Source organism: Octopus sinensis, linkage group LG13 (assembly GCF_006345805.1).
Source record: "Octopus sinensis linkage group LG13, ASM634580v1, whole genome shotgun sequence".
NCBI classification, from domain to species: Eukaryota; Metazoa; Mollusca; class Cephalopoda; order Octopoda; family Octopodidae; genus Octopus; species Octopus sinensis.
The window spans coordinates 26,772,476-26,791,093 of NC_043009.1; the positions used below are offsets into that span (position 1 = coordinate 26,772,476).

At 36.6% G+C, this 18,618-nt stretch overlaps 1 protein-coding gene across 1 annotated transcript; it reads left to right on the forward strand.

Moving 5' to 3' along the window:
* The first annotated feature begins 8,315 nt into the window (after positions 1–8,315).
* On the forward strand, positions 8,316–14,777 carry LOC115218409 (ankyrin repeat domain-containing protein 46). The gene is made up of 3 exons (XM_029788203.2): positions 8,316–8,859; positions 14,314–14,632; positions 14,663–14,777. Exons 1-2 carry the CDS (start codon positions 8,546–8,548, stop codon positions 14,621–14,623), a joined length of 624 nt encoding a protein of 207 aa, XP_029644063.1. The 5' UTR covers positions 8,316–8,545; the 3' UTR covers positions 14,624–14,632; positions 14,663–14,777.
* The last annotated feature ends 3,841 nt before the right edge of the window (positions 14,778–18,618 follow it).

Below are 18,618 nucleotides of genomic sequence, written 5' to 3' on the forward strand. Positions count from 1 at the left end.
CTTTTTCCTACTCCTTAACCGTCTTATCATCTCTTTCCCTTTCACCATCTACTATATTCCTTGCGCTCTCTTAACCTCTCGCTGGTTCTTTCTCTATGTCTCTCTCTCTCTCTCTCTCTCTCTCTCTCTTTCTTTCTTTCTTTCTCGCGTACACTCACTTCTTTGCTTTCTTGCTCTTTTTCTTTCTAACTCACTCTTACCTTCTTGCTCTCTCTCTCTCCCTCTTTCTCTCATTCGATATAACATCGATAAGTAACTATTGAGTTGATAACAGTGATGTTGAAGTAATAGGAATACTTTCTATCACATATCTGAGTAATCTGAATACTTACATGCTATTGATCGATCGATCGATCTATACTTATACATACATAAATCCATTCATACATACATAAATCCATCCATACGTACATACATACATACATACATGCATACATACATACATACATACATACATACATACATACATACATACGCATTCATACATACATACATACATACATACATACATACATACATACATACATACATACATATTATAGCCAGTCTGTTAATCAGGTTGTTTTCGGGGTGGGTGGGGGCGGTGGACTCTATTATTATTTTTTTTTTCGTCATTGGTAAAATACAGATCAAATCAATCAATTGCACTGAAACAATATGAATAAGAATCTCAGCAATTATAGATGACTTACAAAGTCAATTACAGAGAGAGAGAGAGAAGAGAGAGAGACAGAGACAGAGAGAGAGAGACAGAGAGAGACAGACAGACAGACAGACAGACAGACAGACAGACAGACAGACAGACAGACAGACAGACAGGCAGAGGCCAAGAAAGAAATCGAAATTGAACGACAAGAGAAGTTAATTAAAGGGGAAGAGAGATGAAGGAGAAAGCAAGGGAGAGAAGGTTAAGAGAAAGACAGGAAGAAATCGAAACAGTGGACCACAGGAAAAAAATAGATAGGTTAGAAGAAGAGGGTAAATAGAAATAGTTGTCATTCACCATTTAGTTGTTTCAGTGATTGGAATGCGGCCATGCTGGGGCACCGCCTTGAGGAGTTTCGTCGAACAAATCGACATCGGTCCCTTTATTTGAAATTCTAGTGCTTATTCTATGAGGCTATGAGTCATGTTTGTCGAACCGCTGGATTACGGGGACATGAACAAACCGACACCGATTATCAAACGCGCACACATCTCTATATATGTGTGTATGTGTGTGTGTGTCCTCGTCTCCCGTTTCTGACGAAGAGCTTTGCTCGAAACGTAAAACTACTTTTCTTTCCTTCCCTGAGCGTCTATTAATACTTTACATGTACCATGTCCTCGCGTTGTTGTATGTGTATATATATTTATATATATGTATGTATATATATATAATATATATATATATATATATATATATATATATATATATATATATATATATAATATATATATATATATATATATATATATATATATATATATATATATATATATAAGAAAATAGAGATAATTAAATTAATAATTATTCATTAGTTTACAAAACTGGACATCATCTCTGACAGCTGTTTCGATTCAGATTTCAAAAATTAATTAGTATACTTAAGAACATTTTTAAGTTGAATCTCATCGGAGATAGAAAAAGATGAACCATTACATTTTCATATTATTCTGTGGTGAGTGTATGGAGTATATCCGTTAACTGAAAAATGTTTAATAGCAAGAACATGGTATAAACCTTACAAGGTTGGGGATGTAGTATATTTATCGAAGTTATAAAAATGAAAATAAAAATAAAGAATAAGATATGGATAATAAAACATATATATATCTCTAAAGAATATTTAAGTATCAAATAAAAGTAATTGTAAATACATATATGTGGTAAGTAGCTTGCTAACCAACCACATGGTTGCGGGTTCAGTCCCACTGCGTGGCATCTTGGGCAAGTGTCTTCTGCTATAGCCCCGGGCCGACCAATGCCTTGTGAGTGGATTTGGTAGACGGAAACTGAAAGAAGCCTGTCGTATATATGTATATATATATATATATATATATGTATATGTATGTGTGTATGTTTGTGTGTCTGTGTTTGTTTCCCTAGCATTGCTTGACAACCGATGCTGGTGTGTTTACATACCCGTCACTTAGCGGTTCGGCAAAAAGAGACCGATAGAATAAGTACTGCGCTTACGAAAAAAAAGAATAAGTCCCGGGGTCGAGTTGCTCGACTAAAGGCGGTGCTCCAGCATGGCCGCAGTCAAATGACTGAAAAGTAAAAGAGTAAAGAGTATATATATATATATATATATATATATATATATATATATATATGATATATATATATATAGTTCGTCTGCCAAATCCACTCACAAGGCCTTGGTCGACCCAGCTATAATAGAAGACATTTGCCCAAGTTACCACGTAGTGGGACTGAACCCAGAACCGTGTGATGAGGAAGCAAGCTTCTTATTACCACACACCTACGCCTTCGCCTCTTTTAGAAAACAGAAATAGAATGGAGAGAATTGACGTGGGGGGGGAGATAAGAAGGATCAAATAAAAGTGAGGAAGAGGGAATAATAAAACTAGAGAGAACGAAGTATAAGAAAGAAAAGGAAAAAAGTAAGTATATGAATAGAGAGAGAGAGGGCGGGTAAAGAAAGAAGGTTCATTAGAGAAAGAGAGAGACTGACTGGAATGGGAGGGGGAATGATGACTGAATATGAAAGAAAGAGAGATTAAAACAGAAAGAAAAATAAAGATAGAGTATTGGAAAGACACGAAAGACAGATTGGAATTTGGTGGCAAAAATAAAGTAAAAAAATAGAGATTAGAGAGATAGAAAGAAAGGGGGAAGCAGAAAGAGAGGCTGAGAGATAGAGGAAGATAGACAGACAGACAGACAGATAGATAGATAGATAGATAGATAGATAGATAGATAGATAGATAGATAGATAGATAGATAGATAGATAGATAGACAGACAGACAGACAGATAAACAGACAGACAGAAAGACAAATTAAAATAGAGAAATAAGAAAACAGTGAGAAATATTAATATGTGATGTGGGGATATTATTATTAGTGTTTTTTATTGATTTCATTTCCGTATTATTGAATCTTTTGCTATTTCTGTTCCGATTAAAGTCTAAAAATTCCAGTGAAATAATTTTAGATCAGTTTCATTGTATGAAATCAATAATTAATCTAATTTATCCAGTGGAATTTTTACTTTTTTTAACGAAAAAGTAAACTTAAATTATACAAAATAGATTGTGGATTTAAAAAAAAATATATTGACCGTGAAAATGATGATGATGATGATGGTGACGATGGTGATGATAGTGGTAATGGCGATAACGAGTGTGCCTGCACGCGCGCTCAGACACATATACACTCACATGCGGGGACACACACACACTCATTTAATCTGCAGTTACTAAAAATATTTCTATGCTAAAATTCTTGCCAAGGTGGTGGTCGTTGTTGTTGTTGCTGCCTGCTACTGCTGTTGATGCTGCTAATGATGCTGACGACGGCGACGACGACGACGATGACAATTAAGATGACGACGACGACGACAATGATAATGATGATGATGATGATGATGACGACGACAGCGACGGTGACGATGATGATTATGATGACACCGATGACAATGATGATGATGATGAAGATGACGACTACGACGACGATGACGACAGCAACGATGATAATGATGATTTTTATTTTTGCTCTATTTGTTTGTTTGTTTTCATTTTCTATTTTTGAAATTTATTTGCTCCTACAAAAACATTTCTAAGTTAATTGTGCTGGAAAAAAAAAATTTTTGCGAAGTTTCTATTGACTAACGTTGTGAGCGACCTTAACCAGGTGAATGATCCGCAGACGATGGACATTCGCTTATAACAGTCTCTCGTATTATCAGTTAGTTTCGCCTGGTATATTAAGATTAAAGGTGACAAAATCTTTCGACCCTGGAGTTGTGAGTTCGAATAGCCTCATGGGTTGTTCTTTATATGAACCTTGAAAACCTCGCTTACCTTACTTACCTGATAATCTAGGAAACTGTTGTTAAATAAAAACGTTTTGAGAATGTTATTATTTAGCAACAGATCGCCCCTTTTCATTATGACCTTCCGGCTTCAGATCTTTTCGCTTTGACCTGCACCAGTATACGAAGTTTAAAAGTGTTTAGTTACAAAGAAATTATTTTAAAAATCTGCCGGTCAAAGCGAAAAGATCCTCTAATGTGTCTTGCTATTTTTCAAGATAGTCGAGTATAATTTTACAGAGGTTTAGCTGTTATTTCTAGCGGATCCAGGATGCCTCATAACATGATTAAAAGACGTGAGACCACCGTTTCAAATGTGGGTTGGACAGAGAGAGTTGCAAAAAGATGGGACGGACATTTTGCTGTTTTATAAAATTCAAATGTTTTTAAACTTATTCAAACATTATTGCAAAGAAAGAAAAATTTTATGGATGTTTTAATCATTGATAAGGTAGACAATGTCCCCGTCATCTAGCGGTTCGGCAAAGAGACCGATAGAATAAGTACTGGGCTTACAAAGGAATAAGTCCCGGGGTCGAGTTGCTCGATTAAAGGTGGTGCTCCAGCATGGCCGCAGTCAAATGACTGAAACAAGTAAAAGAGTAAGTTCACCAAAGCCTTCAGAGCAGATCTGGTCGACGTAAACTGAAATTCCATCCACCAGCGTAACGAGTGTGTGCCGCCCGTGGCGGCCCTTCCGTATGACGCTTCCGGACCCCATAAAAAACACATATTGCCTACAGTAATAACCTACAACAGGATGAAAAGTACCGCCCCTACCGCCTCCCCCTCCTCCAGTTTCGCTAGTGATTCCATCATATATTAATGTGTGTGTACGTGTCATCCACCACCGCTTGACGACGCGACGTTGGTTCGTTTACGTCCCCGTAAAAGCGGTTCTGCAAAATAGATCGATAGAATAAGTACTAGGCTTACAAGAATGATAAGTGCTGGGGTCGATTTGTTCGACTAACCCCTTCAAGGTGGTGCTGCAGTACTATGACTGAAACAAATAAAAGTTAAAGCGTAATAATACCTTTTTTTTTTTTTTTAGTCAAAGTGTACTCCCACCTCCCAAACTAAATACATAAATACAATGTCTTTTATAGTGACAGGATTAATTCTTTCAAAATGACCAGGTCTTTTTTAGCGGTATAGTAGACCGTGGTCCTGAGAAGGAGAATTTGAGAGCGAGCCCTCGCTACAAGGTCATATATTTGGATCTTTTCGGTTTGAACGGCAGTTTTTTAAAATAATTTCCACATAACTAAACACTTATAAACTTCTTATTCTGGTAGAATGTGTTTATAAAACATCTTTTTCTCTTGGCTTTATTGAGAAAATTCTATAGTTTGCAAGATATTTGTTGTTTTTTTTCTTCAATTTCTGAAATTTCAACCAATCAGTGACGTCTATTGAGGTGAAAACATTCTGTGCCGTATGAATATGTCCCTCGTTTAAGAAACAGATTGGGTTTATTTACATTTCTGAAGAAAATAAAAACCCTTTCCCCCACCCCTAACCCTAAAACAGATTGAAATGCTATAGATTGACACTAGGGTCATAATTATGGGTGACAATTTCATATGATACCGCTAGAAAAAACTGCCGTTCAAACCGAAAAGATCCGAATAATGTAGTCCTATGTGTATTTTGCTTAGGTACAGATTATCTTGTCGTGAGAGAAACGTGCTTCGTTGTAGATCTTTTCAAAGTTAACAGCGTTTTAGATGCAACCTCAAACATCGCTGTTCAATTTATAGATAAAAGTTCAGACATTAACACACTACAAACACTATTAATGGTTGTACATCCTACGTCCCACTCTTCTATTGTACCACTACGGTTTATGTTCCTCTGAACCTGCATATGGTGTGCATACTCTCCTGCCATAATCCACGACAAAAAGAGACACAATAGGGTGTAATTTGAAACTTGGATATTTATTCTAAAAGGTCAATCAACGAACACGTATAGGCCTCAACCTTCAGTCATAGAATTATCATTCTTTTCCTTTTCAATAAAGAACAAACACCAATGTTCCTAAAAGTACGGTGCGGTTGCAGCTAGAATACCTTTGATCGTAAGGTCATCTCGGCTAGGGTGGATCTAGAGTTATTCAGCAAAAAGAAAAACTAGACAGCTTTAAAAATTAGACGCTCCAGCCGGATCATTTTTATCGAATAGAACTTTGTGTCAAATAAAGGGGTCAGAAACAGGTCTAAACAACCGCCACTGTTATCGACTGTCTGCAAACGACGCCTTCATTTGTTGAGTCACGTACTAAAGCCGCATTCTCCAAGTTTAGAAAAATCTAACAGCTGAATGGAATCCAACAGGCCCGAGAAAGGGAGGATTAACGTCAGAGTCAAAGTACAAACATGCACCTAGTTAAGGATACTAGTTAATAGAAGGATATTACTAACGCCTGTGTGTGATAAATGACCTAAGCAAGACATCCACTCTACCAGAACACAAATGGCCAAGTTGATAATGTACTTGACAAACTACCGATAAGGTATGCTACGCGTTTTATACTATATCCCTGTCACTTTGTTGTCTGCAATTAAGACACTTTACTTTTAAAGGTCAATCCATTTACATCTAAACAGGCTTTGCAGAGTTCAACCCGAAAGACAGCAGTAACACTAAAAAGGAAACTGAGATTTCCTTAGATTTCATCTCCAGATTTCCAAAGATCGTGCTAAATATAACAGTACCAAACTGTTAAAATCAAAATAAACAAATATTTGTAAATTTTTCTTTCCTTTCTTTTAACTTGCTGTGGGTTTTATTTATATCTCAACATCGTTTGTATGGATGCTTGTGTAGCGGGCTGAAAGTGATGTGCCATATCACGTCGATATGATTGATGCAGCCCTTGTAGTATGTAGATGTAACGCTTAAAGGTTCTCGCGTCGGAGAAACCAGTGAACATCGAAGAATCAACACCAAGAAAGAAGAAATATTATTTACATATATTTATTCGTTTGCCCGACAGGTAGTTAAAAAGACAGTAGCAATTCTAGTGATAGTGACAAGGTTGGCTCGCTGGTTAGTAGTTGATAGTATCATCATCATCATCATTGTTCGACCGTGGTCGAGACAATGGAATTTACCATGCTACGCCAGACTTCACGGTCCATCATAGCATTACGGAGGTCCTGTTGCTGGATGCCTGTATCCCTGGAGATTAAATCAGGGTAGGAGAGTGTGCGCCCTCTGGTATTGCGAGTAGATGGCTTCCAGAGGAGAAGAGTAGAAATTGCCTCGTTTTCAGCTCTGATAGTATAGAAGTTGCCGTCTGTCAGTAGAAAGTGAAAGAGTAAAGAATGCACGGTGCTGACTAGAAAGGAAAGGATAAAGGTGACATTGTCTTTCTTACGGCCAAAAGCTTCGCTTCGTATGGCGAGCGAATGAAGAGGGAAAGTGCTGCTCTTGGGCATGGCTAACGCAAAAGACGGAGTTGTTCCTTGGTCAGGCTGACACAAAAGAGGAAGAGATAGGAAACGCTCTCTGTTATATAGACTATGATCAGTAATGTAGGTCAAACCCTAAACAAAGGATTAACCTTTTCTTGACCAGCACAGGTTCTTGGGGATTCCTAATCAATCATCTGGCGTGGAGAGGATATCCAGCTCGTTTTGACAAGCAACATGCAGGGTGAATTTGGCTTCAAATCTCAGGCAGGGCTAAGTAAGTTTCCTACACATGCAGTAAAAATGTCATTTTGTCATGAAATAAAAATTATATTACGTGATATGTCATTGTGTGTGTGTGTGTGTGTGTGTGTGTGTATCTGTGTGAAGAGCATTAACGCATGAAATAACGATAAGAGAAAAAAGTGCAATGACTAAAGATCGAAACCTGGGTGCCGGCTCGATAAAAATGAACGGATATTTTGTTATACCCGCGAATTCCAGTAATGCAACAGCGAAAATATACTAAGCAGCAGTTGAATATGATAAAATAAATAGGATTTCATATTTTTTTCTTTTCTTTCCTTTACTCTACCGTGGGTTTCGTTCATATATTGACATCATTGGATATATGCAGTTAAAATATCAAAATATTATTTGCTCATAAAATAGAAATTATATTATGCGACTTTTATATGTGCATGTGTTTGTGTGTGTCAGGAGCATTAGCGGTATAAATAGAAAAAAAAAAGGGAAAAGAAAACAAAAGAAATAATTGGTAATAACTAGGAATCGAAACCTAGTCAGCCGGTTCGGAGTACTAAAAAAATCTTAGATTCTGTTCTGTTGCCAGCGTCAGTGGATTCAGAACGAGGCTCGACTTCAAAACACCAAAACGGTGTTTGAGTTGTTTGTATGTTTCTTTTATCTGCGATTACCACAAAATATCAGCCATTTATTTCAACTATTGACGTTTTATTCACGGAATCCAGGGCTTGAATGTCTTGTAGGAAGAACGGATTACTCACTTAATGGGTAAATACTAAACCAAGCTTTGAGAAATCTTCCAATACATATATTTACTTATGGTTACGACTGATCTGTTGGACATAATGGAGAGGGGACACGCCTTGAAAGATGCAATTTTGGATGGGGATATAAGCAAAGTGAAAGAGCTATTGGATCTTAAAACCTACGATACAAACGAACAGACTAATTCCGGTAAAACGGCCCTGCATCTTGCAGCCATACGTGGGTATTCTGAAATAATCGAACTTCTTCTCAACCATGGTGCCAATCCGAATATAAAGGACCGTAATGGGAATACTCCGTTGCATTGGTGTGGTCACATAGAAAGCACCGATTTATTGGTGAGCCACGGCGCATCTTTATCTATCAGGTAGATATATAAAGGAATGGATATTCATTTTACTTTTTCTTCCTTGTTTATTTTATTCTAGATATTTCTTTTCATTTGTTTACATGATCAACTCAGTTAAACACGGAAGATTACATGAATGAATCCATGCATGTATTTATATGAAAATGTGTGTGTGAGTTTGCATGGATGCGCAATTAGCTATAGTAAAGACATGATGCATTGACCATAAAATGTAATAAACTTTCAGTGGTATATCTGTACCAAATATATTCTTTAAAGAATCAGGCTCTGTTAATCAAACGGAAACGATACTGTGTTTTTATGTTCATACATGTGTGTGTGTGTGCGTGCGGTAAGAAGCTTGCTTCCCAACCACTCACTCCCGCTGCGTGGCATCTTTGGCAAGTGTCTTCTAATAAAACCTTGGGCCAACCAGAGGCTTGTGAATGGATATGTGTGTGTCTTTGTGTCTGTGTTTGTACCCACCACCACTAATATTGGTAGGTTTACGTCCCTCTACCTTATTGGTTCGGCAGAATAAGTACCAGGCTTAAAAAAAGTACTGAGGTCGATTCATTCGACTGAAAATTCTGGAAGGGGATGCCCCAGCATGGCTGCAGTCTAATGACTGAAACTTGTAAAAGATAAAAACAAATAAAATAAAAAGCTCGTATGTATATATATATATACACATACATGCACATGTATACTTCATGTGCATATACATACATACATACATACACATATACACACACACACATTGTTATCTTCATCATTATCATTTAACTTCCTCTCTCCATGCTTGCATGTGTTGCATGGTATGGCAGGATTTGAGTTTGAAGGACCATCTCTCTTTTGGTTTCAATGTCTGAATGTCCTTGCTAATGCCAACCACTTTACAGAATGTTCTGGTTACTTTTCTCGTGATACCAACACTAATAAGGTCGCCTTGCAACATGTGAACCTAAAGAGGCCCCTATTACTGAAGGAGAATTGGAGAGAGAGAGAGAGAGTGATGATTCTTGGCACGGTAGTGAGAGGATGGTGGTAGAGAGGAACTGACTAGATACTGTCAAGGAGGGTATATAGATGGGACAAAAGAAACGAAAAGGAATATTGTCAGGGGTTAGTGAGAAAGGGAGAGGCAGGATGGTAAGGGTGATGAGGTGGGTTGTGTAGAATGGGGTCCAGAATTGTTCCATATAAGGATGAATGTGGATAAAATGTACTGGGAAAGAACTCATGAAAGAGAAGATAGATGAGGGTGGAAAGCCTCCCCCCCTCAACTGTTGAGTGTCACTGGAAGAGAGGTGTGGGGGTGGGGTTCATGAGGGTAGGCAAAAGAAATGAGAGGATGTTGAGGTGGTGGAGAAGCTGCAGGAGAAGGACAGTGACAGGGCAGAGAGGGAGTGATGGATGACATTGGATGAGCAAGCATAACAAGTGGTGTGATGTGATTGATCAGGTGATGTATGAGGTGAGTGATGAAATGGATGGGGGAAGAGAAGGTGGATGCAGCTAGAGTGATGAGGATAGACCAACACAGTAAATCTCTCTTACATAGGGCCTAACGAAAGATGGGGTGGAGATAGAGTGATGGGGACAGGGAGATAGAGTGATGGGGACAGGGAAACCATTCATGGTTTGCGAGTTTCATAGGTGGTGGGCAGATTAGTGATGGAGGGGTGTGAGATAAGAAGTGAATGGAGATGTGTGAGTGAAAGAGGGAAAAGGAGCAATAGGTAGATAAAAAGTTGTGAGTCAGGGTTGCAAAAGTGGCTGCAAATATAGGCTTCACAAAATACAAACATACATACCTACATATATTTACATGTTCATGCTTATATATACCCACATGCATTCACATGTGTGTGTGTTGTGTATGTATTATATAGGCGTGACTGTTTGATTAAGAAGCTTGCTTCCCAACCAAACGGTTCCAGGTTCAGTCCCACTGTGTGACACCTTGGGCAAGTGTCTTCTGCTATGGCCTCAGGCTGAACAAAGCCTTGTGAGTGGATCTGGTAGATGGAAACTGAAATAAACCCAATTTATATATATATGTATGTATATATCTATGTGTGTGTGTGTTTGTGCTTGTTCCCTTGTCATCACATGACAACCGATGTTGGTGTGTTTACATCCCTGTAACTTAGTGGTTTGGCAAAGAGAACAATAGAATAAATACTAGTCTGGAAAATAAGTCCTGGGGTCGAAGTGTTCAGTAAAAACACTTAAAAGCAGTGCTCCAACATGGCCACAGTCAAATGATTGAAACAAGTAAAGAAAAATATGTCTGTGTGTGTGTGTGTGTATCTATATCATCATCATCATCATTAAATATCTGTTTTCCATGCTGCCATGATGAATTGGCCGGTTGGACAGGAGCTAGCAAGCCAGAGGACTATGTTGTCACAATGCATACCTATTATGAGTGACATTAAACTCTGCTTTTCTCCCTTCAATCTCTCTTTAATCATGTTGTGTGTCTCTCTCCCTCCTCCTCCCAATCTTTCTCACCTTTTTCCTGTTTGTGACTCATTCACACCTAATGCACATGTGTATATATATATATATAATAACTGTATATAATATATATCATAATACAAACATACATACATACATATATATATATATAATGTAGATATTTAGCAACAGCTGTATAGAGATAGACACACAGACAGATAGAAAGTGAAGGCAAGTGGTCACGTATGAGGAGTCCATATTGGTGACATGAAATTGTCAGCTAGGAATAAAGAACGACCATATTCGATGATGTAATAGTGAAGTCCTGTTATAAATAAACACCCTTCACACTGAAACTCACCATTTCTTGTAATTTTTTATTAGAAAATTTCTTTTCGGTTTGTAAATTCTAAGCAATGTCTGTAATAATTGTCAAATTTTTAATTATATTTATCATTTTTTTGTTGTTTTTTTTGGTTTTTTTTTACCAGCTCTAACTTCTCTGTTTCAGTATGCTCAAGTAGCCATGAATTTTACCTTTTTGCCTTATTAAATTATATGTTTTAAACATAGGAGATTCTGATTCTTAAATAAAGCAAAATTTTCAAAAATTCAGTTTTGTCATGCCCCACTTCCCTCAGAATTTTTAAATACACAACTAATCATGACTTTTGTATTTATAGGCACAGGAATGGCTGTGTGGTAAGTAGCTTGTTTACCAACCACATGGTTCCGGGTTCAGTCCCACTGTGTGGCACCTTGGGCAAGTGTCTTCTTCTATAGCCTCCGGCCAACCAAAGCCTTGTGAGTGGATTTGGTAGACGGAAACTGAAAGAAGCCCGTCGTATATATATATATATATATATATATATATATGTGTGTGTGTGTGTGCGTGTATGTTTGTGTGTCTGTGTTTTTCTCCCTAACATTGTTTGACAACCGATGCTGGTGTGTTTATGTCCTTGTCACTTAGTGGTTCGGCAAAAGAGACCGATAGAATAAGTACTGGGCTTACAAAGAATAAGTCCCGAGGTTGAGTTGCTCGATTAAAGGCGGTGCTCCAGCATGGCCGCAGTCAAAATGACTGAAAGAAGTAAAACAGAGAAAAAGATATCATCATCATTTAATGTCCACTTTTTCTGGAGCCCATACTTGCATTCACTAATCGTTTTAGCACCATAAATCCAACTGTTTTATGGATCATCATCATTTTATTGTCTGTTTATCTATGCTTGCATAAGTTGGACAGAATTTGTTAAGGTGAATTTTCTACAGCCAGCTGCCCCTCCTATTGCCAATTCTCACCTGTTTCCAAGCAACGTGATATTTCCCCATGCTCAGACATGTTTTTCACAGACAACTAAACACAAAGAAACATCCATTGTATGACAACGATATTCATTTATGGCTGTCATGTGATGTCAAGAGAAGGGTACACACAAACACATGCATCTGCTGCTGGTTTCTTTTGGTTTCCATCTACCAAATCCTCTCATAAGTCTTTAGTTAGCCCAGGGTTGCTGTGCAGTGAAACTGAACCTGAGACCACATGGTTGGGAAGTAAGCTTTTAATCACACAGGTTTCTCTCCATGTATTATGTATTTTTTCTTTCAATTTTATATCTGTTTTACCAATATAATATGGGGTGAATTATTTTACTACATGTTGCCTATTTTCTGCCACTGTCAGTCATCACCTACTCTCCCCTACAATCCCCAACTCATGCCTCATTGGTCATTCCTACCCCTTATCTGTCATTCACTACATCTACTCACCAAACTTACCCAATCTTTACAGTTGTTGCCTGTCGCTCCTCTCTTCATCATTCCCTATCTTTCACCCCCCCCCTCTCTTGCAGCCTTCACCTACAAAACTCCTGCTGTCTCTATCCTCAATCATTCCTACTAACCATATATTTTGAAGGTCCACCCAGGTACCTCACCACTACTATTTTCATCTTGTTCCAGAGCCAACTGTTTGCCCCCACCCTTTCTTGTAAATGTGAATAGTCATGTAGCACCTCAACAGCAAGAAACCTGTTCTGCTTTGGCCCCTTATCTCATATTTTTGCTCTGTATCTCTTAGTATAAAGCTTCCCTCATAGGTTTCATTGTCTTGCAGGTTGAATGGTAATCTCCCTAGTGCTGGTGGTATGAAAAATATACTCTGTAAAATGGCTGCCAAAGTAGAGAGTGGAGGATGATGAAGTCATGTGACCCATCAGATTCTGTCAAACCACTGCTGGCTGCTTGGTACTGTTTGCTGGCTGACTGGTTGAGTTCTTCAGTCACCCCCTTCATTGTGTTGAGAGAAGTTTTAAAATGTACAGAAAGAATTGACGTGAGGGGTGCAGGATGAGTGTTGATACTAAGCTTGATGGCAGGCAATGAGTAAAAGTACACTATACTGAAATCCCCTTAGTGAGAGAGAAAGAATCACAGGGACACAGGAGATGAGAAAGAAGAAGAGGAGGAGTTTAGATTCTACAGAGATAGGTGTTTGGTGGGGTAGATTGTGATTGTGTTGATCAAATTTAGAAAAATAGTAACATTTATTGTTAATATACAAATGAGAAATTAATTTTATTTTATTTTAAGGTAATAAGTATTTTTCTTCTGAAAACTTGTATTAATGTCATCATTTTATGTAAGTAGCAAGAATTTTGATAAAAGTTCACTTATAATTATTGTATATATGCCATATTTCATAATATTACCCATTGGCAGTACAAGTATACTTCCAAAGTTACCCATCATATGATAGGTAGTAGGTTAGTATATATATATATATATATGTATGTATGTGTGTGTGTGTGTGTATATATATGTATCTCCTGTATGTTCCATTGTTCCCTATTTCTTCTCTTATAAATTTGAGACCTTGTACTTATACCCATTAACTATCTCAGAAAATATATAAATTAATATATATTGAAACCCAACAGATTTCAAATATAATTATTTCACAATAATATTATATACTCCATCTCGTTATTCTAATTGCAGGAATAAAATGCACAAGACACCAATTCAGTTAGCTGAACGGCGTGGCGTACCAATTGAGGTTTTAAACCACATGATCAAACTGTGGAAATTACAAGAGAATGATGACACCGTGTCAGTTGACTCAGAGAAGGGTTACTATGGGCAAAGCCTGTTTATGGATTTCTGCAATGGTGTTGGGGTGAAAGTGTTCTCCCTTGTTGTATTGATTCTCCTTGTCTGTTCCTTGTATATCGCATACTCCGTTACAGGTCTAGCTCACCATGAGAAGCGTATCCTTATTGACTCAACAAGTAGTCGAGTTGAACTTTAGTAATGTTACACGTATACATATATAAGCATATGTATATAAATGTATACATATAGCACATATGTCAATACATACATATATGTCTATGCATACATACATATATATATATATATATATATATATATATATATATATATATATATATATATATATATACGTGTTTATATGAGAGCAGTGAGACGAAAATGAAAGACATCAGAGGAGGGACAAGTTTTAAATACTGTATTAGCTTAACTTGTCCCTCTTGTGTTATCTTTCGTTGTTTTGTTTATTGTTTTCATTATATATTTTAAAAAATGTATGAAATTTTTTTGCATGGCTTTAACCATCAAATAGAAGAAAAATTAAATGCAGGCTAAGTACACAGGACTAGATAGAAACATGGTAACCATACACTTTCATCAGCTGTTGAATGACGATCAAAGCAGTTTCAGCACATTAACCAACAGAACTGCATACTTGCTTTAGCATGCTTGAGTTTTGTGTCAGTACAGGATACAAAATATAATTTTGTGCACTTGTTGCTCTCCAGTCTTGACACTAAGACTCAGGCATGCTGAAGCAAGTGTGCAGTTCTGTTGTCTTAACGTTTATTCAACAGCTGATGAAAGAGTATGGTTACCTTGTTTGTATCTCGTTCCATCAGTTCTATCTTTTGTTTATGTTTAATTTCCCTTTTATAAATACATGTGTGTGTGTGTGCATATATATATATATATGTGTATACATACATTATAAGATTTGTATTGACTGGAACTTTTAAGTTTCGCTTGATGGCTTATTCAACCAGTGACTCTATTCTCAGTACGGAGTGCCTCTAGCAGTAAATGTTGTGTTGTTATTCTTAAACTTGCTTTAAAATAATAACCTTCATTCAACATTATATACATACACACTCATATATATATATATATATATATATGTGTGTGTACATATGAGGTGTAGTTACATGCTCTACATATATAAGTTATTACTCATCCATCACATAAAGACATGTTGACTACATCTAAAGTTTTTTTTAATTCTTTTGAAATCAAAGCAGCACCCATTCCTCGTAGCAACAGCTTTAGCTTTAAATGAAAATATATGCACATAATACATGCATACAATACATGACTGCATAATACATACATGCATATCAACCTCAAACTATTAATATACAACAAATACAAACATAAAACAAATGTTTCATAAATTCCAGACTAATAAGGAAAAAATTCTCATTCAAAGAATTTTAATAAGTTGAAAAAAGTATTTAAACTGAAATTAAATATAGTGATTTAACAGTTCAAATAAAATATTCTTCAATTTTTATTTCAATTTCAGACCATGCTTTATGATTACACTTTGGTTTATGAAAACATGTTTTATAAGTTTAACATTTCCTTATATGTTTACACACACAGATATATATATATATATATACCAAGAAAGTTAGGGGTTGTGGATCCAACCCACATATATATATATATATATATCACAAATTAATGCATTACATCTAAATGCTTGTTGCTTACAGTAAAATAGCTCTACAAGAAATGGTTGTATTAAAAATAAAATTCTAGATGAACATAGACACACACATATATTTCACTGTATCAACTAGATAATCAGATGCTGTTATACACTGCTGGTCACAAGGCCCTTCCTCATATTGTTTCCACTTTCGAATGGCACCACCTGCTAGTTGGACCTGGCAACGCTATATATATATATATATATATATATATATATATTGTGGAAGAGATGGCTCTGTGTGGTACTGATATGTAAATAGCTTAATACATTAGTATTCGTTTTTTTTTAATTCCCTTAAAAGGATTGACTTCACTTACCGGGAGTTGATAAAATAAAAACTTGTAATGACTGCATATGGAGGGAGAGGGGTGACGTTGTCAACTCAATTGGCAACATTCTTTCCTTACAAAGGCAGTAGGAGAGTTTGGTAGTGATGAGGTTTGTAGAATTTAAGTTTTGCGCATTGTACTTCAAATGAGATTTTGGTAAAGAAGAAATAGAAAGTGGTGTTGCTGCTTGGTCTAAGTGACAACACCACTTTTTTGCCATCTTCAGCACATTCTCAAAGGCCAACGTGAGAAATAAAAATTTGATTGTACTCTTAACGACCAGTATTGGTTTGTTTATATCCTCTGTAATTCAGCTGTTCAACAAAAGAGAATTAGTCTCAGACTTAAAAAAAAATATGTACTGTGATTAGTTTGACTAAATCTTTCAAAGTAGTGCTCCAGCAAGGCTGCAGTCCAATGACTGAAAGAAGTAATACAAAATTAAAAAAACTAAAAACTCCTCAAAGAACTCTTCTGCTGAGTAATAGATACTAACGAGGACTTTTTCTGAAATCCTTGGATTCCAGATTTTTAGGAAACCAGTGCTTCTATAGAAAATATCATACAGCAAGCCATCGTCTTCATCTTAAAAGAAATGATGTTCATCACTCTCACCTTTACCTGCATCATCTTTCAGTAGATAAAAGCTTGATGTTTAGTCATATTCCACAAAATCTACTTAATTCTGTGATACAAAATACCCGAAAGCTTTACCATTTATTCCATTATTTACAAAGGTGTGAAAGTGTGTGTAGGTGAAGTGGTATGGAAGTAGGGAATGCAGATGGCCCTTAAGAGTCACTTTATTACTGATCTGAATTTCATTTTATCCCCTTGGAAGGGAGACTTAAAAATAATTATCATTAATACACTGATGAGTGTGCCAAACCAGTTGACCCACTTAGTTCATTTGTGTTTATTTTATGCAAATTACCCAGGTCATAAATATGACCTCTTTTTTTATATCTATACTCCTTGGCTGCTGGAGATAAGGTAGGACAATTGTCGTGCTAATGAGGCCTAGTGAGGCAGAAACATGTCCATGACAGTCCTCCTCCTTAATGACATATCAGCTTTGGAAAATACTCGAGATTATCTGCCCTTCTCATATAGCACCGTTCTTGATTGCCATTTGGTAATCGTGACACATCCTCTAGAAAAACCGATTGTCATGAACAGATGATAAACAAATAAACTTCCTTACACACATACATATTTAGATTAAGCACAGTCAAAAACCTACAATATATATATACACACACATATGCTCAGATGAACAACACCTCCAAAACCTTACAATCCACACACATTCAGACAAACACACTATCAAATACATATATACACACTCACAAACCACTCATATCCACTCCATTAACATTTTATACACCTTTACTTTTACCTGCTGCTCACCTTGATACCTTTGCCATCTATTTCTCCTCCTCACCCTCTCTCTTTACATATAAAAATATTGTCACTCAATCCACCCCGTTTCTGCCACCACCACCCCTTGTCTTTTGCTTTTTATTAACTTTTTAGTCCTTCCTCACTGTTTATTCTTTACCTTAGTTTTTGTTGTTGTTGCACTTGCTATCTAAGTGACATCATATCCATCACTATCATGAGGTGATTGTGACATCCAAGACTGATGTACCTTAAACTGAAGAGCTGTGCACAGACACATGTATTTCTTTGATATAGAGAGAATCTCTCTACAAACCGTCACACACGCACATGTGCATGTGTGTGTGTGTGTATGTGTACATGATTGTGATTGTGTGAATATTAAATCTATTGGCAATCTGTCGATAAAAGATGTGGGTAACAAACCAATAATTGGTTTGAAATGAATGAGTGCCAATGGTTACTATGAAAGCTACATGAAAGATATGGACCACATGTGTGTATGGTTTAACATGTACATCATGTAGAGGATATTTATTTGTACGAAGCTGGTGATTCACTCTATGGCTACTCAAAATTTATCTAATAATGCAATTCTTCAGGTGACTGCAAATGTATTTGTTATTGCCCAAAGTATTCCATTAAACAAGAAAAAATTTGTCACAACACAGTAAATTGCCAGATTCATATATAAATATATATACACACACATATATGTACTAATACCAAACAGTGAGAATGAGCACTCAA

Excerpts from the sequence above, each read along its gene's own strand:
- LOC115218409 (XM_029788203.2), top strand. The coding sequence starts at position 8,546 with ATGGTTACGACTGATCTGTTGGACATAATGGAGAGGGGACACGCCTTG. Across the intron at positions 8,860-14,313 it reads GGCGCATCTTTATCTATCAG|GAATAAAATGCACAAGACAC; the intron begins GTAGATATATAA and ends TTCTAATTGCAG.